The following is a 27,245-nucleotide window of genomic DNA, read 5'->3' on the forward strand; positions in this document are numbered from 1 at the left end:
AAGCCTTCAAAACCCAAAGAATAATCCAAGGCTCCATCAGTCTATTGGCTTCAGTCATGAAGAGCAGACTAAAGCTGTGCTCAAATGCAAAGATGACAATCACAGCGAAGGTGACAGAGACTGTTAGAGAGTTAACCACAGATAAGTCATTGTTTGCTTGTCTCCTGATCATGTCTATATCTCAGCATGATGTTGATCTACGTAACTCTTTGGGGAAAGTACAAGTTCTCTGTGGTACCACAATTGATGTTAGAATGTTATGGAACAATGCATGTGTGCCAGGCGAAAAGCAAACTATTGCTTCTTAAGCCAGCACCTGCTGACAACGTAACTGGTACCTTATGCCAGGAGAGACATTTCAGCATAGCAATCATAGATGGAGTGACTGAGGTACAAGCTCTTAACAAACCAAAAACTGTTAACACCTGCTGAGATGGCAGAACACTTCATTATAGACTACAAAGAAAATACTGGACGTATGACCAAGTCCACCTTGGGCTTGACCATGTACACAGAGGGATCAATTAAAAATATTACCAGAAAGAAGAGACTCCATGGTATTGCACATGCACAGTACAAAAATTATGTACTCCACAGACATCTTCAATGTCACAGTGAAGAAACTACTGTCTCATACTTGCACAAAGGATGAATTAACCACATACAATGCAAGAAAAACACTTCAGCCTGCAAAGAATTGCTCAAAAATGTTATCTCATGGTGTAATGAAGCTGCTGCCTCACACCATTCATTGGAGTTTCTTCATAGCTCTCATGAGGAGAGTTGCACTAAAATGATCTTGTCTGCCATCAGTGCTACAGAGGCAGGTGCTACTAAACTTGGTATTTTTGCACGGGACAAAGGTATTCTAGTCTAGTACTTCCAAAGACTTCCTCAAGATTCTGTTTTTGTGCCTGCTTCTATGGAACAGAATTGCTGTATGTCCCCCAGAGATGTGTTCCTGTTACTCAGATCATTAAAAGCCATCACATGGCTAGGTTTCTGTGCCCTTTCAGGATCTGACACTGCTGGAAAGTTGGCTTGAAAAAAACAAATTATCTTACCTCCAAAGACTGACTCATCACTTTGAAGATGCTTGGAATGGCTGATACAGTCACTGATGAGGTCATAAATGCACTAGAGGAGTTCACTTGCCAAGTTTACACTTGAAGATCAGCATTACGACACTTGCTGAGCTACATTGGTAGATGTTTTCTGAGAAGCAGACGTACAGAGAAAAATGTTACCAACATGGGCAGTGCATTCATACCTGCTTTCAAGACGGCAAATTATCAAGCAATGGGATGATCGAGTGCATCCAAAATTACTTTCCCCTACCAGACATGGATGGATCTTGGAGGATGGACTGATCATACCAGTTATATGTGAAATGCTGTGTGCTCCCAGATCAGTCCTACAGGTAATCCCTTCCTCATGTGCAAAAACCAGATGCTCTCCACTCTTCAAATGTTTGGCCAGCAACCTGCGTTGTATGGAAATGTGTGACTGCGGCACAGACAAGGATCAGTATGACAATGTGTCTAGCAGTGTTGCACTACACGGACACAATACTGATGATGAATTTGAATAAATGTTTTCAGTCCCACATGTCAAGGATAACTTCCCTAGGATTTCCAAAGATCAGTGTCTTCTTTTTTTTTTTTTGAATGTAAACAGTGTATCCCTGTGTTAAAGTATACTTTTAAAAAACCTTGATTTTGAAATATTTTCTTGAATATATATCTACGTAATTGTTCTAGGTTTGTCATGTTTGGTACCATTGTAGTAATGGGATAAAGGGCTTTCGAATAATACCCAACTCAACCCATTTCTGACAACATTGTATTATCAAAATTTCCTCCAGGCAGAGGACTTGGAGATGGGGGCGGGGAGGAGTCAGTCCCCCTTGCCACACTGCAAAGGGTTACACCCTCGAAATTATGATTCTGTAGTTTTCTACAGATCAAATGACACCACCCTTTCCTTTCTATCACTGACCTGGCCCTAGAATAAGATTTTACTATATTATGCTCCCAGACTATTCAGGACATTTTGGATTATCTGTTAAACCTAAAGTCCTCAGGTCTGTCTCTTAGGTCTTTGAGAGTCCACTTAGCAGCAATATCTGTATTCCATCCACCAATTCAATGAAAGTCCCATTTTTTCTGACTTCCTGGTGATTAAATTTTTAAAAGGAGTTGTCTGTCTCTTCCCTCTGTTATAGAAACAGCACCATTGTGGGACCTTAATATGGTGCTGGCCGCCCGCATGGGTCATCCATTTGAGCGCTTGGTAACTTCTAGAAGGAGGGTGGGTGAGTTGCAGGCTCTCATGGCAGGACCTCAATATATGTACTTTTTCAAGAATAAAGTCAACCTAAGCCCACACAAAATTTTTTTGTCTAAAGTGATTTAACCTTAACCTAACTCTATACTTACCTGTATTCTTTCCTAAACCACATTTGAATACGGAAGAGCAGCACCTTCATACATTGGATGTGAGATGCTGTTTGGTGTTCTACTTGGAGAGGACTAAACCATTTCATTATTCCCCTCAACTTTGCCTCATATACAGATCAGGTGACGGGTCAGGTTTCCATGCAGATGATCTCCATGTGAACTACTACCATGACAATGGCATATGGAGTAGCTCAGTCTACACCTTCATAAAGACTGGTGGCCTATACAACAAGGATCCAAGCGGCTTCGGTCGCATGCCTCAGTGATGTTTCTATATTAGATTTTGCAGAGCAGCTGCCTGTTTTCCAATGCATACTTTTACCAAACATTATGCTATTATGACTGAAAACTCTGCAGCTCACTTTTAAGTAGACTCTGAGCCTCTGCTTCTTCAGTTACTGCTTGTGAGTCACCTGAGTGGAATACACGTCTGCAAAGATACACATAAGGAAAAAAAAGCAGTTATCTATTCTGTAACTGTGGTTATTCAAGATGTGGGTTCAGACATGTATTCCACAACCTGCCCTGTGTCTCTTCTGCATCGGAGTCATTAGCCTTGAATTTTGGTGCGAAGAAACTGGGTTGGAGTGGCACCATCATTATATAGTCATGGGAAGGACAGTGGGGCTGAAGGGTGCAACCATCATCTCTCGAGTACTGCTAAGCAAAATTCTCTTGTTTTGGTGCATTGGGCACACCCACACTTGAGTGGAATATGTGATTGTACCCACACCTCGAAGAACAAAAGTTACAGTACGCAGGGAAGTAACTGTTTTCCCCTTTGTGCATATGCATCACAGCAGGCTCCCTTATTTGTATTACAGTAGCTCGTAGAGGCCCCAATTGAGATTAGGCACCCCATGGTGCCAAGCACTGCACAGATTGGATTGACAGCCTCTGCCCTGAAGAACTTACAATCTAAACAAACAAGACAGACATAGGGAAGGAGGGGAAATGGTGGCATTACATGATTAATGAAAAAGAAGGCCCCATGGTAATGTTGGCTTGGTGTAATGGGGAAAAGAGAGAGACAAGAGGAGGGTCGTTCTGCTTTGGAAAGGAGTTGTTTTTCTCACACTCACCTGTCTCTTCACCCCTTAGCAGGTACTGTCTGAGGGGTTACCCCGACAACGTTTTATCAAGCTTGTGGGACTAAATGTGGCTTGGTTTTTACTAGGTGGAGGAGAAAGGCAGTGGAGAATGGGGAGGGACTGAATTGTCTCTCAGGAGGGGAAAGCTTTCAGAGGAGCTTCTCAAGCCCTAGTTGTAACTACCTTTGTTTCTAAAATGGGGATGGAGAGGAAATATATTATGCAGGGGAGCAGGGCAAGGGGCACTTCAGCACAGGAATGTTATCTCTGGCCTTGTGTTCCGTTGCAAGAAGCAGGCTGCATCAGGACTGAGATAAATAGGGGCTCTGGCAGCTTTCACACCACAGCTAAGCAGGCTACCCTGTTAGAAAAAACAGTTCCCTTGAGATCTATGGGCTGTTCATAGGCAGCGGCCCTTCCAAAATGCAGAACTATAACATTTTCCTATTTAAGACATTGTGGCTGTTTGAGCTGATTCTTTGTTTGATGAACTGTTTTTGGCTCTCAGGTGGCTCGTGATGTTTGACTAATGACATAGTTTTTTCATGTTTCATCATACTCAGTTATGTTAGCCCCTTTCTGTGTTTGCAAAGCAGCTTCCAGGCTTGACTTTGTGCTGTTCTGGTACATGAGGCATGTGTGCTTGTGTCCTTAAAACTAAAGGCACAAGGTAAAATGGTAGATGGGGTTAACCAGTGTTCTCTGCAAGTACCTCCTGTTGGCAGGACTATAGAATAGTGTTGTTCAGGTGTGTGAGCAGATGTTTTGAACAGCAATTTGACATCATCATGAGCCATAAGGGTACAGCCCTCAGTGAGATAGCGGGTGTCACCAAGAAGCAAGTGTCCAAGACAGATTGAAATGTTCTTCTCCCTACTTTGCTCAGTAATTCAGCCCCTTGTGAATCCAACTGAATTGAGTCGATAGCCACCTTTCACCATTCTAGCTTCACTTAGGCTTTTGGAGGATAGCCAGTGTAAGCCAAGCTGTTTGTGTTAATAGCACTGTGAGAGCTGTGAGCTGGAACCATTGCCCTTCTGGTTATTAACTACATAAAGAGGCAAACAGCATGGAATCGGTTGGCATCTGTTCCATCTGTGCTTGGTGGTGAGCTTGACAGTGTCTCTCGCCCAAACAATGAAGACTGACAGTGCCTTTTCGGAGCCCAGTAAACAAATCCTCTGTGCAAAGTGTGCCCATCGAGAACAGAAGTCTCTGGCTGAGGCTGGCAATAAGTTGAGCTTGTTGGGTCTGTATCAAACTGCATGTTTTTTTAAAAAAAAGAAAATGGGTGAATCTGGCCGATGATGCTCCTGAGTTGCACAGCTAAAAAGAACAAAATCAGTCTTACATTGGCAGTGTGTCTGAGGCCATGTCTACATCTAAAATTTTGCAGCGCTGGTGGTTACAGCTGTATTAGTACAGCTGTACAGGGCCAGCGCTGCAGAGTGGCCACACTTACAGCAACCAGCGCTGCAAGTGGTGTTAGATGTGGCCACACTGCAGCGTTGTTGGGCGGCTTCAAGGGGGGTTCGGGGAACGCGAGAGCAAACAGGGAAAGGAGACCAGCTTCGCCGCGGTTTGCTCTCGCGTTCCCCGAACCACCCTGCAAACAGCAGGGAAGGAGACCTGCTTGTTCGGGGAACGCGAGAGCAAACCGCGGCGAAGCTGGTCTCCTTTCCCGGTTTGCTCTCTCGTTCCCCGAACCCCCGAGCAGCAGGTCTCCTTCCCTGCGGTTTGCAGGGTGGTTCGGGGAACGCGAGAGCAAACCGCGGCGAAGCTGGTCTCCTTTCCCGTTTGCTCTCGCGTTCCCTGAACCACCCTGCAAACCGCAGGGAAGGAGACCTGCTTGCTCGGGGGTTCGGGGAACGAGAGAGCAAACTGGGAAAGGAGACCAGCTTCGCCGTGGTTTGCTCTCGCGTTCCCGGAACCACCCAGCAAACCTCAGGGAAGGAGACCTGCTTGCTCGGGGTTCGGGGAACGCGAGAGCAAGCTGGGGAAGGAGACCAGTTTGATTACCAGACGCTTCCTCAGGTATGCTGGGATACCTGCTTATTCCACGGAGGTCAAGAAAAGCGCTGGTAAGTGTCTATACTTGATTACCAGCGCTGGATCACCAGTGCTGGATCCTCTACACCCGAGACAAAACGGGAGTACGGCCAGTGCTGCAAACAGGGAGTTGCAGCGCTGGTGGTGCCCTGCAGATGTGTACACCTCCTAAGTTGCAGCGCTGTAACTCCCTCACCAGCGCTGCAACTTTCTGATGTAGACAAGCCCTGAGAATGTTCTCCCTTCCTCCCGAAGCCTCCCAGCACACAACATCTGCCAGGCACGTAAACTATCTTGGCATAACCACACTCCTTTGTCTTACAGTTTAAAAGAGCTTTTATCCTTCTGATATCAGCCTTGTTCTGGAGACACTGCCACTGAATCACCTGGTCTATCCCTATGTATTGCTGCAGGGTTGGTTTAATTCTTCCTATACCGTCCCTGATGTGGTCATGGGGTGGGAGGGATAAGGCTAACTCTTATCCTGCACACGTGTTGGAGAGATGGTTAGTATGAGTTTCACCAGTCTGTATAAATGTCAGTGTGGTTCCTCCCCTCGCCCCCCATATTTATAGCTCATGCTAAATTTATTTCTACTGTGACAAAGTTCCTCCTCTACCTTGGTGGGTCCTGTGCTTATTGGCAGATTTGCTCACTTCAGTGATCTTCCCCTCTGGTGGTACCCACAGTCTGGGTCAACTCCTCCTGTGTCTGATCAAGAGTTGGGAGGTTTGGGGGGAACCCGGGCCCGCCCTCTACTCCAGGTTCCAGCCCAGGGCCCTGTGGATTGCAGCTGTCTATAGTGCCTCCTGTAACAGCTGCATGATAGCTACAACTCCCTGGGCTACTTCCCCATGGCCTCCTCCAAACACCTTCTTTATCCTCACCACAGGACCTTCCTCCTGGTGTCTGATAATGCTTGTGCTCCATAGTCCTCCAGCAGCACTCCCTCTCGTTCTCAGCTCCTTGCGCCTCTTGCTCCCAGCTCCTCACACGCACTTCCTTTCCTCTGGCTCCCTCCCTCCCCCCGTCTGACTGGAGTGAGCCCTTTTATAGCATTAGAGGGGCCTTAATTAGAGTCAGGTGCTTAACAGCCTCACCTGACTCTTAGCAGGTTAATAGGAGTCAGGTGTTCTCATTAGCCTGTCTGCCTTAATTGGTTCTAGCAGGTTCCTGATTACTCTAGTGCAGCCCCTGCTCTGGTCACTCAGGGAACAGAAAACTACATCCAGTGACCAGTATATTTGCCCTCTGCCAGACTCCTGTACTCCACTGGTCTGGGTCTGTCACGCTACCCACACCAGCAATGAAAAAAGCCATCCTTTCCATAGTCCGTTAATCCGACTCTAGAAATGAGTGTCGGTGGCTTTTTTTGCTTTCTTCTGAGGAAGCTAACAAAACCTGAAGACTCTCAAGAAAAAAGAGTGAAATAAATCCCCAAGAGAAGGACTCTTCACCCTTCTTCCTTTCATCCTTTTTTCAATCTATAAACTTCATGGATACATTGCTGGATACCCACAGCGGGCCAGAACGAGAGGGCAAGCCAGAAACAGCCTGTGACAGCTGTGTGCATTGGGGGAAGCTGGGCCTAATTGGAATACACTGCAATCTGTGAAAGAGTCTAATGCAGAAGATAATCTCTCTCTTTATGAGGATTTACTATACCCTTTATTTGCTCTCTATCACGTTGGTACTCTTCCATTACCCATAATTCAGTTCTCTTTCACATAAGCCAGGATTGGCAGATCAGCATTCCAGGTCAGATCCCCTGATAATGTGAACTCGGTGTTGGGAAATGTAACACTGATTACAGAAATAGTTCCGGCCAATGTGGTATCACCATCTAGGCATCCCAGAGAGAGTGAAATGAAGCGTGAATCCTAGCTGAGTGCACTATTCAGTTTTATTAATCTTTTAAAAATACTGACACAACATAAGACTATTGTTGCAGCAGCAAATTGTAGAGAACAAAATATCTTTGGAAATGTAGGTTAATGCTCTGATCTATTGCCTGTGGAGGCCTGGGTGGTTTGGGGCCTGTGAGAACATGGTAGTCCCAACCTAGTTTATTGTGGACATTTGTCTACATTACAAAAACAGCAGCAAATGTAGCATGATTCCAGGGGGGAAACCCCTAGAATGTTACCACAGAGGATGCTATAGGTCCAAACTGAGGTTCATTGGCAGAGCTATTCAGGTGGGTCAGGGCTAGAATTGTTGTTGAAGCTTGTGTATATCACTTGCCTGCAATTCTGCTTGATGAAGCAGTTTAACAGGCACTAATCCACCCAGGCCTGATTTCCAGAGGTGCTGAGCACCCACAGATCCCATTGGCTTCAACTGGAGCTCTAAGCACATGGCACTTTTGGAATTCAGCCCCACAAGTGTTAGATCTCGATCAGCAGAGTTCTTTTTTACTGTGGAGAGCAATAGGAAATTGATGGAGATGTGCTGAGCTGCAGCTGTGTTTAACCTGTGGCACTAAGTTTGGAATTTTCTCGGCTCCTCTGATGCCTTCCTTTGGTGCTTTAATGATATAAGCACTTGATGACATTGCTAGTGGGGTTCCTAATGGCTGCAATAACAGGCATCAGAATCAGTATTACGATACCAGGACTGTCATTGTTGGGACTGTGATTCCCAGTCTCTTGTCTTTCCATACACACCTTTCCTGTTTTCACCCACCTGGTCGAGGTTCAGAGGTGTAGGTCCTTCCACTGAGCACTGCTTTTTGAATAGCCCTTGGAGCTGCTGTCTTTGAGATGGAGTGTTTTGCCCCATGCACAATCTTTGCGGTTTGCTAGGGTTAGGGGGAAGCAGTGAACCTCTTATCCAGCATCATCCCCAACTTCCACAGTCTCACAAATTGTTCATCCAGGTTTCTTCTGCAGTCCCAGTTTTGTCATGTGACAGGAAATCAGGTCAAGTCCAGAGAAAAACACATCTGAGTCATGAACCTGATGGCCTTACACCAGGGCACTTCCTACGGCAGGAGTGTCCCTTTGTCTCCCACATATGAGACACTCCTTATGTAATGGTGCATGCTTCAGTCCCCATGGCAATGGCTTCACTGCCCCTTCTTGAATAGGGATCCCTGTGCCTGGCCTGACACAGCTCTGGCCATTGCAGCTACATTATTCTTGTTCCTCTCTCAACCAAGACATGTAACTTTTTGTTAGCATCCTTTGCCCAAAAGCATTAACCAGGGCCCACTTTGGAGTATTGCTCCTTCTCCAATTCAACCTGCAGGGGCTAATATGGTAATGGCCTCAGGTCCTCTCTCACTTTATTCCCCTTTGGCTCTTTCTCACCCCACTGCTCCTTGCTCTGAATTTGCTTGCACATATTGAAACCCAGTTCATCAGATTCATTGTTTGTTTACTGACTTGTTCTTTAGGTCCTAATGTCAATGGATTGGAGGAGCCCAGCCTGGCCAAGAGGCTGCGTGGCACGCCTGAGCGCATTGAGCTGGAAAATTACCGGCTGTCACTGCAGCAGGAAGAGGAACTGGAAGAGGTTCCTGAGGAGACCCTGGCAGAGCATAATCTGAGCAGTGTACTAGACAAAGGAACAGAAGCGGACGTGCCCAGCAGGTTAGCACACATTGTACACATGTCCCTGTATCTACCCCAGCAGGCTTGTGTCTGCTTGCTCTCACTTTACTGAGGCTCCCCTTTCTGGAGAGCTGATAGCCTCATCCACACTTCAGAGAGGTATTTTATACTAGAGGTTCTGTTCTGAACCCCTATTTTGAGTCACTTAATAGTGTGCTGAAAAAGTTATTTCTTGTACTGAAATTTCTCATGCTCAGTCTTAGCTCAGAAAGGAATTTACTTTTTGGAAAATTTCATCTATAAACAACTGAGTCATTTGGGTGAACAGAACATGGGGTCAGAGGGGAGTGTTTTTTTCAAAAAGCTTTTTCTGCCTATTTTGCGCTCTGATAACTGAAAACCATTTTTGGTTTAAAACTTCAAGTTGGACAGATACTTAGCCATGATTGAGTGCCTTTGTGTCTGAGAGAGCTTGGCTTGAAGTAATAGCTATGGATAGCGTAAAATAGGATACGCCACAGGCATGTGTGGTCATTTCTTCAACTGCAAAATGGTACACCAGAGTGCTAGGGGCTCAGTGCCCACAAATGTGGGCAAATGTGTCTCAGTAATTCCTGCAGCAGCAATTCAGTTTGATAAGGGATGAGCTGAACCTTTCCAGCCTCGGTGTCCTCCAGATAGTGTGGCTCTCTTACTTACTGTGAGCGCTGTTCTGTACCCTGTCATTGCAGCAAGAACTCTCCTGAACTGTTAACTCTTTGACCGTGCAACAGTTCTTACGTTCTTAAAACTGCCACTGTAAGCTCAGGTAATGATATAACTGATGGCTAAAGCCCAGCTCCTACAATACAATTACATGCATGCTTAACTTGAAACACATATGTAGCCCTACGTGTCTAGTTGCCTACTACAATTATACAGGTGAAACTGACTTCAGCTAGGCTACTCGACAACATAAAATTAAGCACATTTATAAGTCTTTGCAGGATCAGGACCTGGGTGCATTCTGGGGTGAGCAAATGACAGGAGTCCCATAAGATGCAAATAGAAGAGGCAGCAACTGGATATTTGACACTATCTAGCCTTACTAGTCTTCAGTAGTCCTGAGGCATCCTTATCTTAAAAGCTCTGAACAAGTTTGAACTAGGATGAGTAAATACTTGGTGTCTTGTGCTGTTTCCTTTACTAGAATGATGACGATGTTTATTATTTTAGGAAGTTCTCAACAAGATCTTATTTTGATATAATTTATTTATTTGAGATGTTGTCTAGTGGCCTAGTTGAATGTTCTCTGCAGTTTAATGTGGTAGTCTTGAGATATGTTCATATTCTCTGTCCCTCTCCCAGCCCACTGCTCAGATATAATAAATAATGTTGCCATTGTTTATATTAACACTAATAATAATATAAGTGTAGCTTTTATAGTACTTATTAGATCTGAAAATACTAACCAAAGTTCACTAGCCTGGAGCTATATTATTATTGGCCATGACTTCATCAGATCACATAAATTAAGAATAGTTGGACCTGGTCAGTACTTGGATCAGAAACCTCCCAAGGAAAAAGGAGTCAATGGAACCAAGTGCTATCTTTGGCATCTCGGGCTTCAGCTGCTATTTCACCTCCTCCAGATCTGTGCACACTTTTCTCCATCCCTCCTCCACACCCATTTTTTATTTAGAATTCTGTCACACTCCCCTTTTTGTATGTTGACTTAAATTTGTATTTTTTAATTTAAGCTTTCTCTGAAAAAAAAAAAAGGTAAATATTATTTTTGGACTTATAAAATATCTCTCTCAGATGTCCTTGGACACCTGGACCAAGATTTCACAACAATAACTGTAATTTGCTGGCAAAGGTCAAACCAAATACATTCCTCCTGTGACAGATTCATCATCACTACCCTGGGCAATAAACGAAGTTAATATGCACACATCCACAAATGCAGTAATAATCATATGTAGCACTTCTGTAGTATGTTTCACAGTCAAAGCATTTTAAAACATTATCAGATTAATCCCTACAAAAGGGCAAAATACTTGGCATCTGATCAATAAAGGAAGTAAATTCCAAGCTGACATCCCATTAGTCTCAAGCCACGCTAGGGACGGCTAATGAAAGTACCCTTGCATAATCTTAAATAACACAATTGTGCATAGAGGGGGAAACTGTTTCTAAGGTAGCTAGCCAGGACCTAATCATTGTTGGACTTCTGTAGAACAATAGCCACACCTTGAATCACATTCAGAACGAAATAAGATACCCACACAATCTTTGGAGAGCATGTGCAGATTTTAATGTAAGATACGTTCAAAGTAATTTACATTTTCTTCATCCTGATTGTGTGGGCCATTCACAGTTAGATTATCCTTTCCAGATGAAGGATCCATGCTAAGCAGTTGCTCCAAAGTGTGGTGCTCATTCGACTCTGAGGCACCAAAGTGTCAACAGCAGGTCTGTATTCAGATAGCCCAGCACCCTAAAGGGTTGAGGGGCATTATCCTTAAAGAGAATGTGCAGTTAAAGTGGATGCTGTTCATACAGTGTCCCACCTTTGAGCTAAGGCCACCGTGGTGAAATACTCTCTCATCGCTGTAGCTGGCCACTCCAGGTTAGGGTTGAACCATATTGCGAGATATAATGGAGGCAGCTGTCACTGTCACTCTATTCTGAGTCTGCACGGTGGAGGATGATAGTCTCCAGCACTAAATTCGCATAGATACATTTTTAAGAGGTATCTCCCTGAATATTTGAGTCTCTCTGTCAAGTCATCCAGCTCTTTTTCCCCGATCACTGGTCACTGGTTAACAGAAAAAAGGTCCCAGCTGGGTGGCCCAGAACTGCCAGCTTGAAAGGTAGCTCTGTCTCCTTTCACCCACTCAGCCTCTTGTGTGTTTAACCTTTTGAGTACTGAGAAACAAGTGTGGAGCAGATCAATGCTGGAGAAGGTAAAGTGAGCTGTGGAGTGAAGAATTTACACTGTGAATGTTACATGAGATAAACAGGCTGGCAGAAGAACACATCTTGAGCCACAGAGTAGTTATGGCAACAGCTTCAGCAATAGTAAATTTTATTGACAGCGCACTAAAAACCCAGCAGGTGACACCTGTCAGATTTATTTCTGTACTGAAGAGGAGGAAAGTGTGCTATTAATCAGAGGAGGGAATAAAGACCACTTTTTTTTATCTCTCTGAGAGCATCTGTATAAAGCCATTGGGATATGCTAAGACCTCTTGGGAGCTTGCTGTATGCCAGAGCTCAGCATATATTTATGATCTGATTCATCATTTACCTTGTGAAAGAAGGGACAGTGAGTTAAAAATAACGTTTAATTTCTGCTGTGGAATGCAGGATTATAAAATTTGCATTATATATCGTACAAAAAACACATGTTGCAACTTTGAAAATTATCATGAAAACACACTGGACCATGCACAGAACCTACCTGGATACCCCATACTGTGATGAGGAAAAAACAATGGTATCTTATACATTTTATTTCCGTCTATCAGAAAGTATTCTCCTCAGGCAAGTGAGTGAATACAATTTTGCAAGGATGCATTAGTGCAAGATTAAGGTTAGGTTTTTATTACACAAAAATAGGAAATGATAATCCTCAAGGTAACCTGAACTCTTCCCCTGGAGTTATGTGCATCTATAATTATAAGAAAAATTGTGTGGCAATGTAGTACTTGCTAGGGGAGTGTCTTTGCCCCAACTGTGTGATCATGTAATGAAAGCATGCACGTCAGGGACAGAGTTAAGGTTGGTGTAGAAGTTACGCATTCCAGACTTGTGTAGACTTTAAATCCCAGGCTTTTTTTATGTTTCAGCTCATTAGTTTTTAGTCCTCGCTTTTATTGTCTGGCAACAGCAACTCTGTGACTGCTCATCTTACCACTTTTATGCACTTTATTAATGGTAAAGATTACATTACAAATAAACAGCAAATACATAACACCATTCTGGCAAGAGTACATCAGACACTGTAAAATCTAGTGTAGATGGTGCAGAACAGAAGAAGGTAGGCAAGTGAGAAAATGTCAAATGAAAGATTGTTTGTGAGAAATCTATTCTGGGAAGAAGTTGAACCAAGGACCTTTTGTATCCAAAAACAGTGAGGTTACCTATTGAACTAAAGGTGAATGGGCATTTTCTGTGAGCAGTAATCTCGAATGAGCCCTTTTATGTAAAAGTGACCGCCCTAAATATCAGTTTGTTAAACACTGCTGTTGCTGTCACACACAACCAACAAAAATAGAACACACCAGGTATCCTCTGATCACTCACCCGAGTTTTAACCAAGCCTGAACTACTTTGCTCCTTAAACAGGCACAATCTCATCTGATTTATGTCTACGTGGCAAGCATCCTGGCATTGCACTCCTTTTCTCATAAATATCATAAAAACACAAGATCTAGTCCCTGAGTTTATTCTCAGTGAAATCCTTGTTTCAGTGACAAAAATAACTTTTAATTATTTTTCGCCCAGTAGCGCTAACATATAAACAACATTCTATGCCATCCTGAGCAGCATCAACAGAAATGTGTACTATATTCCAAACAGTTACTCATGCAAACTCCATCAAAAGCACCGAGATTCACAGATGCCACCGAAGGCATGATTTGAAGGCACTGGGATTGCACCTGAGTAACTGAGGGCCTAATGTAGCTCGCAGAACTTTTATTACAGGTGATGCGTAAGAAAGGTATGTAACCTAGCTCAGTTCTCAGACCAAGATTCGTGGGGGATTGGCAGTTGGAAAAAATGTCTTGACATGTAACCTAAATCAGTTGATACAGAAATCAGAGAGAGACAAAATAAAGCCTCACAATGACACTTTTACAGTCTCCTGTTGAGTCAGAACTAATATTTGAATTGCAATTTATTGTCCCATAATGTATTAATGCTAGAATGCACTTAAATGTCAGTAGCACAGATTTTATCCCAGACAAAAATATCCTTGTTAAACTACAGTTAGTCATATGGTTATATCAATAACATTAGGATAACAACCTTATTAGAACACTGAATGGACAAAACATTAAAAGACCATGAAATACTAGTCTTAAATTCTAGTTTAAACAACTATAAACATTTAAAAATATGAGAACTTCAAATTAACATAGAATTTCCTGCCCTTCTAATTTTTAATGAGTTTTTAAAATACAGATAAGTTTATAAATTCATAACTCCATCTTGAGTTAAAGTCAAGGGGTTTGTCCTTTTTTCATATGAACTGATCAAAATATACCAGGATGGTTCAACTGCGAACTGAGTCTTGTGGAGTTTGTATATATGAGGTGAGAAGAAACTCTCAAGTCTGCTGGATTAACTGGTGCAGTATGCAAAGTCTTTGCCCTTGAGTCTTATAAGTCTATTGCAGTGGGTGTGAATGTCTTGCAGGGTACTTCCCAGATGGACAGAGCTTGAAAGTTACCCTACACATTCCCACAAGGGTAGGACCACTGACAGCTCAGTCCTTGAACTGGTCAGCTTTTGTAAACTTCCAAAGTACATTAGATCCAGGGCCAAGTTTATAAAGGTCGCCAGAAGCTGCCAGAGCCTTATTTTTCCTAAAAAGGATGTGTATTTAGGAAATGTGAGAAGAAACTTGCAAGCAACACCAGATAAGCAAGTGGTGTTAAGGATTTTCTATGGCCCACAGGAGTCCCTACTGTCCTTTGACAATCTTTCTGCAGGGTGAACCAAATCTGTACCTAACACAAGATCATGGATATAGTCAACTTTATAAAATTAATCTGTTTTCTTGCAAAGTTTAAGTTTACTAAACAGAGCACTCAGATGTTCCTATTAGGTGAAAAACTTCAAGGATAAGAATCCCAGCTTCTCAGAATCCACTGTATAAGGTCTTATCACTTGCTCTTTAGTTAAACAAGTAGCAGGATGTGACAATGCATTAAGAGCCTGATCCAGTTGCTATTGAAATAAATAGAAAGATTCCCTAAGACTTTTTTTTTTTCAGTTGGCATAACTCCTACTGAATCTGATGCTTCAGAAATAGCTTCTCCAGTTCACCTCACATTTGTCAACTAATCTATAGTTACAGACAAAGTTTGTAAAATCTGTAGTGCATGGGACCTCTCTTGAGGAATTTGGGCATGGGAGAAAATTAGCTTTAGTATGGTAATATATTGATATAACCTAAACTCTGGTAAAATTGTCATCACTCCCTAGTACCTCTAGCTTTTAAATCATATAAAGAGCATATGTGTGACCAGCTGAAAAGTAAGGATTATTCCCATAGAAAACTCACCCTGAGTGTAAGATTCAATCTATTTAGCATATATAAACTTGCTGTATGTTAGTACAGATATTCCTCTCCCGCTGTACATTTAGATGAGTGTTCCTTTCTGAGCTCATCAGTTCAAATCTACAGAAGTGCATTTCAGCTATTTTATTTCTTTCAGTGCATTTCTTGAGAGCTCTGTGCAGATGTAAATTAAAGCAGGCTTTGAGTCACTTGAGCAGAAGTTTTTGAAAAATTCTTGAGTTGAAAATGTACCTTTTCTTGTCTGGATAACTCCAAAATTGGCAAATGTATCTATGAAACTTGCCAATAAATTCCCTCCCTTGCTGGTAAAAAAACAAAAACAAAAAAAAAACATGCAAGATTTTAGCCTAAAAGATCATTTTTTAGAAAAAGGGTTCCTGGAAAAATTGGGTTGAAAATGGTGGGAGTGCCTTCTCAACATTTAACTATCGTGCCAGTACCTAGAGGTTATAATCAAAGAGTGACACTTGTATCTTTCACTTACAAAGTCAAGCCTTCTCTTAACAAGCAGTTAGGAGAATACTTAGTGGGAATCTCAAGCAAGACCAGTGAATGTTTCATGAAGGGAATCTTGTAATATGGAATTCCTAGAATATCAGGGTTGGCAGGGACCCCAGGAGGCCATCTAGTCCAACCACCTGCTCAAAGCAGGACCAATCCCTCCTTTAAAGAGGGAATGGCTATCAAAAATGGGTCATACTGATATACATTTGTTTCTCACACAGTGATTTACAGACTTTGCTATGAGAGTAGTGGGGTTGATAGTTATTCTCATGCTGTTACCTATAGTTTCTTGCCCATCTGCCCTATACACATGTGCAGACACTTCCTGTGTTCATGTGATACTACTGCCTGAGATCCTGGAAAGTGTATGTAATTGCGCACTGCTTTCTGGCTGTCTTTATCTTACCTACTGCATCCTTTATATGTACCATGATGGCCTGATAATTCTAGGACTGTGGGCATATTCTTTTCAACTTTCACTGATTGTCAGGCAAAAATTGAAAAGTATAAGTAATATAATTCCCCAAATCTTCCTGCCAGCTCCCCACCAAGCAACAAAACTTCTTAGCAGCTTAAACCCAGCGGCAATCTCACACCCCCCCCCACACGCCAACAAGAGACATAATATCCCCATATGCTGTCCCTCCCAAACTCACTCTCTCACGCAAATCCTCAAGAGAATGTGGAAACCACCAGATCACCACCTTCTTGCTGAACCCACTTGCACTCAGATACTGTGATAATAAGTATCATATAAGAATCTAGAGCAGTGGTTCTCAACTTATTTACCATTGTGGGCCGCATATGCACCTCTCTGTGTTATGTGGGCTGCATCCACACACTATATATACTACCTGTATGGCCCTGAGGATGTCACATGAGCTGCAGCTATATGCTGATTGGGCTGCCCGCCCGACCTGTGGGTTAAGAACCACTGACCTAGAGAGACAAGGTGGGTGAGATACATTTATAATCTTGCTAGATGCTAAAATTCACAGTCTTAATAAAGACATTGGATTTATGGCTTATTACAATAATCTATAAACCAGTAATCCCCCTTTTTGTCCTATGACTACAAGAGTGTTAACTGGCCACTTCACCTTGAATAAATTTCATCAGCTAAACTGTGTGTTTGATCTTGTATTTAGCTCTGAGTACCTTTTCCAGACCTGAAGAAGAGCTCTATGCAGCTCCAAAGCTTGTCTCTCTCAACAATAGAAGTCGGTCCAATAATAGATATTACCTCACCCACCTTGTCACTCTAATATCCTGGGACTGACACAGCTACAACAGCACTGCATATAAGAACATAGACAGATCTCCACAAATACCCTTCCTCTGGATCCCCTTTATTAAAAGGAACTGGATCCAGTACCTTTCCGTTGTTGGATCTACCTACAGCCTTTGCATCAAGCTCCTTTGACCTGAACCACTATTTCTAAAATAGTGCAATGAAATGTTGAAAGCAGAAGGGGAAAATATGGTTTCCATTACACGTACTATAGTTTGTACTGAAGTTTTGCCAGCCATATATAAACTCAGCTAAGATGCATCATTAATTGACTTTTCTGTTTTCTTTTCATTCTTTACAGTAGTTCAGAATCTGAGATGGAGGAAGAGGAGGAGGAGGAGGAAGAGGAAGAAGAACCGGAGCAGCCACAGCTGCCTACCTCAGACCTGGGAGGTGTGCCGTGGAAAGAGGCTGTGCGAATCCACGCTCTTCTGAAGGGAAAGAGCGAGGAAGAGCTTGAAAGTCAGAAAAACCACGAGGCTGAAGACCAGGAAGAGGAGGAGGAAGAAGAGGAGGACGAAGAGTCTAGTGAAGGTTAGAAGAAGATAGGTTTATATTTTCCTTCTCCTACGCAGGCAGGGCAAGCTAAGCCAAATACCCATGTTCAGCACAAAGTGAGGTTGGACAGGCACCCCTATGATCAGATGAGTTAGATCACACCTTATTCTTCTCAGGAAAACCATTGAGGGCTAATGGGGAAGCAGTGGGATGGAAGAGGTTCTTATGAGGTTATATTGATAGAAGGGAACCAGTGAAGGAACTAAGTCAAAGGGCACATGCAAACTGCATCTGGGAGCGTGCCTCCCAGCGTGGGTAGATGGACGTGCTAGCTCTGCTTGAGCTAGCACATGAAAAATGGCAGTGTCTCGGTGGGTTTGGCAGCCAGCCTGAGCTGCAGCCCATGTTACCCCCGGCTACACTACTATTCTTAGTGCACTAGCTCAGGCAGAGCAACGCATGTCTGTCTATCTGCGCTGGGAAACACAATCCCAGCTTCAGAGTAGATGTACCCAAAGAGTGTCAAACCAAAGGCCTTCTTATCTTTCGTATCAGTTTTTTCTTTTCATCCTTGCATTTAATATTGCTTTGTATTTGTAAGTGAATTTAGTGCTGATAAATTATGCTAGGTTGTCCACATCAGAGACAGAAGATCTCTCTCTTCAGGGCAGTTGCGGCATTAGTAACAGCACAGTACACTTCCCATATACTGTCATAACAGTGGGCCTCAACCAGCCACAGTACCTTACCCCTCTCCCCAGTATAGCCTGATAAGAGAGATGGGTTTAATTCTTGTCTCCTCTAGCTCTGGACTCAGTACTCTGATTGGATCAATATATTCCCATGTTTGGTTCAGAGTGCTAGAAGGGGGGCACTTTATGCCTGAATGAAGGGTGCAGCCAGAGTGCAGAAGATACTTTCCCCTGGGTGGAGCCTACTTGTACCATAATGGTCTAACCCAAGCAATTAATTCTCTTGCTGGTTCCCCTCTGCATAACTCTCAGCTTTGTCACAACTGTGCTATTTTCTCACTGGTTTTAGGGGAATCAGATTTGGATTTGGCCCTCTGTTCTCTAGCCAGCAAGGTCGCGGGTGCTGCGGAGGCAGTGCATCCAGCCTTGAGGAGGAGGGAGTGCCTCACATCACCCAGCAGTAACTTCCTATGGCCAATATTAATGGGACCCCAGGAGAAGCGGTATCCAGCTCTCCTAAGCCAGCAGGAGACACTACACACTATGCAGCCTGAGTTGAATCCCTGGTGCTCTCCAGGATGTTTTTATTCCAGCTCTGAGTGTTTCTTTATGAAAAGGGTGGGGAAAAGTTATGGAGGGAATTCCTCCCCTGCACCTCTTTAGTAAGTCATAATCATACTGGGCTTGTTTTGAAAACGGGTATCTTTGCCGTGCTTCACCGCCATTCCAAATGGTGACTGGATCTTACCTTTCAAAACATGACTTGGGTACTTGTATTTTCCCTTTGCTTTCATGAGAGCTACCAGACTACAAAGACCTGCTTCATAAAGGCCATTGGCCATGTAATATTGACAATATGAGGAGAGGTCCATTTATGCTGGGCCTCAGTGGCAATCCTGTTCAGGTGTCATTTGGTGCGGGAGATGGCCTTCTAAGTAGGTGGTTTGGCTATATTTTTCCACATGGAATCTGGAACTCTGTAGCTGAAGTCTCTGTCAGAACCAAGACCACGGTTTAAATATAGTAATATGCCTGTTGTTTATCAGTCTACTAAATTGTGGCATTCCCAGACCTCTGTCCAGTGGAGTTTGCCTATCAAACAGGGAGCTTTGAGTACAGTAAGTCTTACTGGATTTCCACACAATAACTCTTTGCTTTCTGATTCTCTGTCCTTTCCCTCTCTGTATTATTTGTGTGTGTGCATCTGATGCTATATGTGGGGGTGTGGCTCCCCCTGCTGTAGAGGGAGAGTATTACCCTTGGGCGAGAGAGCTCCAGCAAGGCCTCTGGCTTCAACGTCTCTCAAATGAAGAGGACACGGGTACTTTTAAAGGTACCCTTGTGCCATCACCACTTTCATTTGCGCTCAGGTGGAACTGACATTTTAAAGAGCAGGTCCCACATGAAAAGATTTTCTGTTTTTAGTAAATTGCATTTACCAACTCTCTCGAGGTTGATTCACGAATTACTTCTCATGATCTAAGTGTGGGCGCTGCTTGGCTGTACCACATTTTTTACCGTTCTTTGTGTGGGAGGGCAGGGAAAGCTAGATCGACTCCAGAGAGCACTGAGACACTTCAAGCAACTGTAAAATATATATACCTGAAATGAATCTGATCACTTCCTGCTTGGCTAGGTGCACTGTTTCCTATAATGCACTGTGTTGCCATTTTTGTTTTGATGGTTACTTTCCTGGAGTATTGGGCTACAACAGTATGTTCATTTCTTCTACATTGACATTGCTCATATGAACCAGGATATGTGAGACTAAAGGATGAGTTATTTCACCCACATGAATAGGTGCATTGGAGAGCCAGGGTTGCATGTCTCTTTTTTTTAGCTGATTGCTATTAAAGTTCCTCTTTTATTTTATAGTTCCTGTTTTGCCTGAAACTAATTTTAGTATTCTAATGCAACATATGCATCATTCTGAAATATTTTGGGGGGCATAAGAGAAAATCATATGGGAAAATATCAACCTCTTTCTTTCCTCTTTTGAAAATATACATACGGTATATATAAATATTTTTTGTTCCTAGTCTTTCTTGATCCATCATTTGCTCTCCCCTGGAGTCTAGCTGTGCTTTGAGCAGAAGTCTGGGGTCCCTTGGCCACTTTCAGCACTCACTTTCTATTGGAAAAGTTCAGTTTGGAATGTTAAATTGTCTCTGATTTAACATTTTTGATGGTGAGAATTGAAGATAACCAGATGGCCAGAGAGCACAGGCATGTAGGGGTAACTGCTGCCTTTTTCCTTAACTTCCACTCTTCTTTATCCTAGCAGCTGTCCCACTTTAATTTTTGTTCCCAAAGAGCAGTTTGGGAACACTGGAACAGCTTCCAGTTAAACTTTGTAGTTCAAAAATCAATTTTGTGAGAGAGCCCAGCCACTCCTAAAGTGTTGTTGAGTGCTGCAGTGAAGCTAGAGGGGGAAACACGCTGTTCTTCTGGAATTCACCGAATTATCTTTTCCTGTAACGGTGAACTAAGGGGTCTAGCTTCTTGTGAAGTTTAGGCACCAGCCTTGGGGGAAGCCACAGCAGCAGCCACTTAAAATCCTTCTGTGATGTTTTGTGGGTCACCTAGCCTAGTAGTGGGGTCTGTTACTGTCTGCCCTGTAACCTTTGGTGCCTAAATGCTGTGCTGCTGTTATTCAGAGACCTGACACCACTAGCAGCCCGCAAGCATAAAGGTCTCACCCTGGCTTCCGCCAGCCTAGTTACTCCTTGCAGGGTGACACCAACATCCTTTCCAGTCCTGTGTCTCCCCATAAATTCATAACCACAGTCCATGTACATATTTCATAATGACCATCAAGTACAAAACATTGCCAGCTTTCACAGCAGAACTTACTCAACTTAGTTTATAGCACAGTAACATTGTATACAGTCAATTCAAGGACTTATTTTTTGGGGTTCCAGACCCTCTGTTCTCTTCTTGGGTTGTCTGGACTCTGATTGTCACACCTTCAGCCTGCATTCACGTGGTCAGACATCAGAGATACACTAGGTTTGCCCTCTAGCCAGCCCCCAATACTTCACAGGTGGCTGGGCTCTTTACAGTTTTACATTATTGAGAAAGCTGAATTGTAGTCTGCTTCTTAAGTAAGGCCTGGTCTACACACACAGATGTGCAGATTTAAATAAAGGAGTGATTTTGATATGAATATACTTAAACTGGTACAAGTTTGGCTTATATCAGTTTAGTTTACATTGGTAAATTTACAAGAGCAAGCTATATTGCTATAGCCTGGTTTAAACAGATATGACTGTGTATTCACACTGGAGTTTGCATGGGTTTAACTAAACTGGTTTTTAAATTAATGCAGTGTCTGTGTAGACAAGCCATAAGAGTAAAATGTAAAGCAGCATGCAAAGTGCTGCAGGTGAGATGGCGCCAGAGTGTGCAAGCTATGGCTGCATTTGCAGCAAAAGCATGCATTTCCATATGGAAAAAAAATCATTAAAATTAAGGGTCTCTCCCTGTTCTCCAATTTCATTTCCTTAATGAGTTTATGGATACTGTAAGAAACACATACGATCTATTTCTAGCTTCTCATTGTGCTGTATAACCTGACCACTAAACACCTGAGATCTCAGATCCTCCTGCTGTAAATGACAGACTCCTAGCACTTGAAATAAAGGAGAATTGATTCGCTGTAGTAGTACAGGGCCTGTGACACACACTTGAACAATTCTGATTCCATCCATTGAAAGGTAGTGGTAGCATATAGGGTAGCACATACATTAGAATACCTATTGTGTAAAAGAAATAATCAGATAATAAAGTTAATGATGTCAGACCTGTGTCTGGTACAGTTCTACATTCTGATTGGGCCTTTCTTTGGTGATGTCATGCCTGTTTAAGACTCTGACAGTCAGGCTACAAAGCCATATTATAATATGGAATAAGCCCTGCAGATCAAGTGGGACCTGCTCTTTGTGAGCCTTGCTGAGTGACTATATATTTCTTCCCACTTCCAGCTGTTGCTGGTAATCCTCAACCTTTTAACTCAGCTGTGTGGTGTGGTGTAAACACTAACTCTACTGATCTCAGAGCCTGCATGGGGGAGCATTGGAATACAAATACAATGAGGAAATATCAGACCGCTCCATTTGTTGGCCAGTGACTTGGGCCCTATCAGCCACTCCTGAATATTCTCTTGTTCCCTTCTGGATGTCCAGTAGTTCTGGTAGGGTCATGTTTTGTGCTGATTTGAAGAGGGATAGTTACACTGAGAAAACTGTGATATACAGATTAAAATTATTCAGGGATTTGCAGAGACTCTACTATTCTCTTCACGAGGTCTTGGTCGTACCAAGGGGGCTGCTGAGGGGCTTGCAAGTCCCTGTTCCTGATGATCCTCTTTCAGAAAAGGCTGAGGTGGTGGAGGCCTTTTGCCTGATCAGTTCCAAGCCGGGGGCTGCTGAGGGGCTTGCAAGTCCCTGTTCCTGATGATCCTCTTTCAGAAAAGGCTGAGGTGGTGGAGTCCTTTTGCCTGATCAGTTCCAAGCCAGGTACTGCTGTCGGTACCAATGGGGCTGCGTGCTGAGAGACTGTTCGGTGTGGATAACACTAGATGTCTTTTTAGTCACTGCAGGAAGCTCAGTTTTGGAGTATCTAGACATGCCTCTGGCGAAGTGGGTATTCACTCACGAAAGCTCATGCTCCAGAACATCTGTTAGTCTATAAGGTGCCACAGGATTTTTTGCTGCTTGTACAGATTAAAATTGAATCCCATTCCCTTTTTGTGCATTTCTCTGTTTTCTTTCTTTTGCCCCTTTGACTAACTACCAAATAATTTTGTGCTTATATAAGTGCTTCTTCCCTCAATATCAGTTTTCTCCTACGGTTATAGTGACGAGTGTGATACCACAGTCATTTCTGAGGCCCAAGTCCTAATTTATGATTCCACAAACCGGGCTTTCCATGGGTTATTCTAGTGTGTGACAGTCCTTCCCTAGTATATTTTTGACAAAGGCCTAGTTCCAGGCTTCTGAGATGGAGCCTGGCCTGTTACCCTACATCATGGGCAATCTGCAGTCAGTGAAGGTTGGCTCATTGCTGTGCAGAGACAGACAGCTTGTTGCCCTGCAGTGTGAACGGCTGTGTCTAGTGCATGCCAATGAGTGGGGAGTGGTTAGTGGAGAAAACAGCTTGCCGCAATATAAAACCCTGCAACCTGTGGCCAGATCAGCCATGGAGAATCTTGTATACCCTGTTGCAGGAAAATGGCAAGGAGAACCCACGATCAGATTTCACAGGGTCCTTTGCACCACAAAGAACCCAACAACAAAGGGGAAATTAAGAAAATTTCTACCAGGATGGATGAATCAAACTGTCTAGTTGAAAATTTTCAAATACACAAAATACCTTCTAAAGCGCTTAGCCATATGCACCTACACTTTTGTCAAAGGAGGAAATCCCCTTTGAAGGAGAGAAGAGGTTATTTTCATTATTTTCATTGAGAATGCTGATATTACTTGTAAAATGACACTGCCCCCTGAACAACCCATTCACTACTCCAACAACACAGCTAGAATGCTCTGAATAAAGTGTTGTAAACCTTAAACTGAGCAAAAATCCAATGCAATATAATGCTGCATGCAGCTGGTCATTCTGAGGGCAGCCGGCAAAGGGAAACCTTATGGTTTCTCTGTTGCACACGTGGGTGAAAAGTTGTGATTCAAAGCCCAAAAAGTTCACTTCCACAATGTTGAGGGCCATTGGGGAGTGAATGGATCCTGTGTTCTGTGGAATTGAGCCCACAGTGCAGACAGTCCCCATGCCTTTTGCCAGCAGGATACATAGGGTAATACTCATTTTGAATAGGCTGAATAAGGCTGAAATTTCTGTTTATTGATCACCTACCAAAGCCTAGGTGGATGCTCAGAGAGTGTCTTCCATGCCAGGTGCTGCTTGCAATAGAGGTAGTGTGTGCCTGTGGGCTAGCATTATTCAGTTTCAGGGTGAAGCAGGAATCTGAGGATTATGAACGGTTGTGTGTTTCTAGATGCATGCACACATGATTCCAAGCTTTATCTATCTGTCTGGCAAACTGATCTTGGCAAGTAATATTTTCTTTTTTCTTTCCTTATATTTCCTTTCCTGTCGTGTGTGTCCTTTCTCTTCCTCTTTTTTTCTCTCTTTCCACCCTATCCTTCCTCCCTTCCCGCCCACATCCTGATCTGCCTCATCCTCGGTCTGCTAGCTGGAAACCTGAGGCTACAGCAGATTGTAAATCCGATTGATCCCCTGGAGATCCTGGCAGATGTGCACTGGACACACATCCGCGAGAAAGAGGAGGAGGAAAAAATGGTCCCAATTTCAAAGTCCTCCACCTCCAGAGGTAATCTCCTGCTGCATCGATCCCCAGATCACAGTTGCAGCTGTTTAACTCTGTTGCTTCTGCTCCCTTCAAGAGCAGCCTTCTTCAGAAGGGTGAACAATGATTCAAAGGCCCTGCTTCCTGAAACTAAACACTTGTTTAAACGTTTTACTTTTGAGGTTGGTCTCCATTTAAGTTACTGGTTTTCTAAGTCAACACAGCATAGCAAGCTCTCCTGGCTTGTGTATCTAATTAGACTCTGTGTAACATCTGCTACAGGATGGGAATCATTTGATGTGGCAGGTTGCAAGCCCCTGATAACTGGTTTAAAGCCTGGATTTGAGAGGAAACAATTCAACCAGTTGTGTTCCTTCAGGATAGGGATGATGAAGTGTCCAGGCCTTGGAAAAACAAAAGTTAACTTATTCTGAAGGGCAGAATAGTTTTTGTGTCTACATTGAATATATTCTGCTGCTGCTTTTCAAACTTTGTATCTGCATCTGGCAAGGGTCTGGTATCTTCAGGGAATGGTGAAGAGCACAGAGGGCCCAAGGAGCCAGCCAGTTACTGTTTGGCTCTTTGTATTGAGATTTGACAGTATTTATGTTTTTTCAGCAAAGTGAGTCATCATTTCAAGATGCCATTTTGCTTATAAGGTCGTTTTGGAGAAGGAAAAAAAATAGAGAATGCTAGTACCCTCTCCAACCTCTCTCCTATATCTCATTGTGATTTACCTTCCACACTATTCCCACACTTGGGACTGTGATCTTGTCAGATATCTTGAGCTAAGCAGGATGGGGCCTACTTTCCTAGTATTGGAGAGCTGTAAGGAAAGCCCAAGTGTCACCAGAACCAAAACTTTGTGGTATTTGATTCAGTAGGTGTTAGTCTTCCCTCCAAGTCTGTACCAAACCAATGTCCCAGAATGATCTTAGGAGAACTGTGCTACAGAGGCGCTGTCTTTCCAAAGAAATTTAAGACCAAAGTCCTGACTGCTTGTGGGTATTAAAAATCACATGGTACGTGTTCTAAGAGCTGGGGGTCTTAACTCTTGTTCCCTAGCCAAATTCTTTCCAGGTAACTATCTTCTGCCCAAGGTTCCTCTGTAGTTTCAGCTGGGAGTGGCTTTACTGCCTGTTGTGTGCATTTATTATTCAGTGCTGCATTTCACCCCAAAAGTGGCTACATTTGAGTGGTGGGGAAAGTTATTCTTATAAATACAGTAGCTTGTAAAGTGCTTTGAGATTCTTTGAAGTGAAACGTGATCTATAAAGATAGATCGTTATTTCCCTTCTCCCACAATCATACAAACACAGGCCTCAGTGTTATAGCATTAAACGTTCTTGACCAATGTTGCTTGAAGTTTAAGAACCCTGAGTAAGTCCTGACATTGTTCCTCAAGTTTACCGTACTTAAGGTGAGTTTAGCTTCCACTGATAACAGAAGTGACCAGAAGTCAAGGGTGCTGCCATTTCTCAGTTTTCCTTTTAGCTTATGTTTTCTCTTCTTATTTTTCCAACCTGTTTTTCTTTGTGTAAACAAAGAGAGGTTAAAGCAAAAGTCGACCAGAAGGACTTTCACTCACTCCAGCATTGTGAGCTACCAGTGTCCTGTTTCTAAATCCCAACTCCTCTCTCTGTGACACAGCTGCCTCCATGATATACTGTTACAATTGTCCGTAAAGTGAAGGAAAACCTGTGCTGACCTTTTCGGATGGTGCCGACAATCCCTTCCATGGCATTTACAACTTCCTTTGGGAAGCAGGCAATCTTTCCTTCCCCAAAGAATAGGCCAAACTGAGAGCTGGATTTCCACAGGCCGGTGACTTAGATGCTTCATTGCAATAATCCACCTGTGCTGTTTAGAGAGCACTTCAGAACCACTCTCTCGAGTTGATGGTTAGATCTAAAGGAGCAGGACAACATTGCTGATCCCCAGGAAAGCTGTGTTCTGTGATCTCTCATGCTCCAGTAGGAATTCTCCTTTGCCTGTAAGCATCCAAACCCAGGCAATATAGTCTAAAATCAATACAGCCTTTGGCTTCTGTTAGCACTATTTGTGTGGTCATACTCCATCTTCTAGCTTCTCTTGTCAGCTTGACCAAAATGGCTGGAATCTGCAAACAGGACACTGAGAACATGTTCAGCTTTCACTAACACTCTTATCTTCCATGGATTGTAAAGCAGATTTGGTATTTATACCTCATTATCCTAATTTAACCCTCAAATCCAATCTCCATCATCTGACACAGCCTAGGTTTTATTGTTGCTCTCGGTTTTGAGGAATTTCTCTCTGGTGTTTCAATTTCATACACTTATTTGTGTCTAACTTTTGATTTACTATCATTTATTTATTGTTTTTTAAATTCAGCATCCGACCTTCCCTCCGTACACCGTGAGGCAGTGCAGGCATGGCTGGAGACGGTCTCTGGAGGTAGTTTGGTGATATTCATTCTATAACAATTCAGAATAACCCTGCCCGCCC

The 27,245-nt window shown here is 43.1% G+C and overlaps 1 protein-coding gene across 1 annotated transcript in view; it reads left to right on the forward strand.

Moving 5' to 3' along the window:
• The window catches only part of MICAL3 (microtubule associated monooxygenase, calponin and LIM domain containing 3), a 180,837-nt gene that overhangs the window by 96,797 nt on the left and 56,795 nt on the right, over positions 1-27,245 (forward strand). Inside the window, exons 26-30 of the mRNA XM_030549239.1 lie at positions 8,997-9,192; positions 17,545-17,777; positions 19,677-19,766; positions 24,645-24,782; positions 27,132-27,194. Of these exons, the coding sequence (XP_030405099.1) occupies positions 8,997-9,192; positions 17,545-17,777; positions 19,677-19,766; positions 24,645-24,782; positions 27,132-27,194 (720 nt within the window). The remainder of the gene's footprint in view (positions 1-8,996; positions 9,193-17,544; positions 17,778-19,676; positions 19,767-24,644; positions 24,783-27,131; positions 27,195-27,245) is intronic.

This window comes from Gopherus evgoodei, chromosome 1, assembly GCF_007399415.2.
Source record: "Gopherus evgoodei ecotype Sinaloan lineage chromosome 1, rGopEvg1_v1.p, whole genome shotgun sequence".
In the NCBI taxonomy this organism is placed as follows: domain Eukaryota; kingdom Metazoa; phylum Chordata; order Testudines; family Testudinidae; genus Gopherus; species Gopherus evgoodei.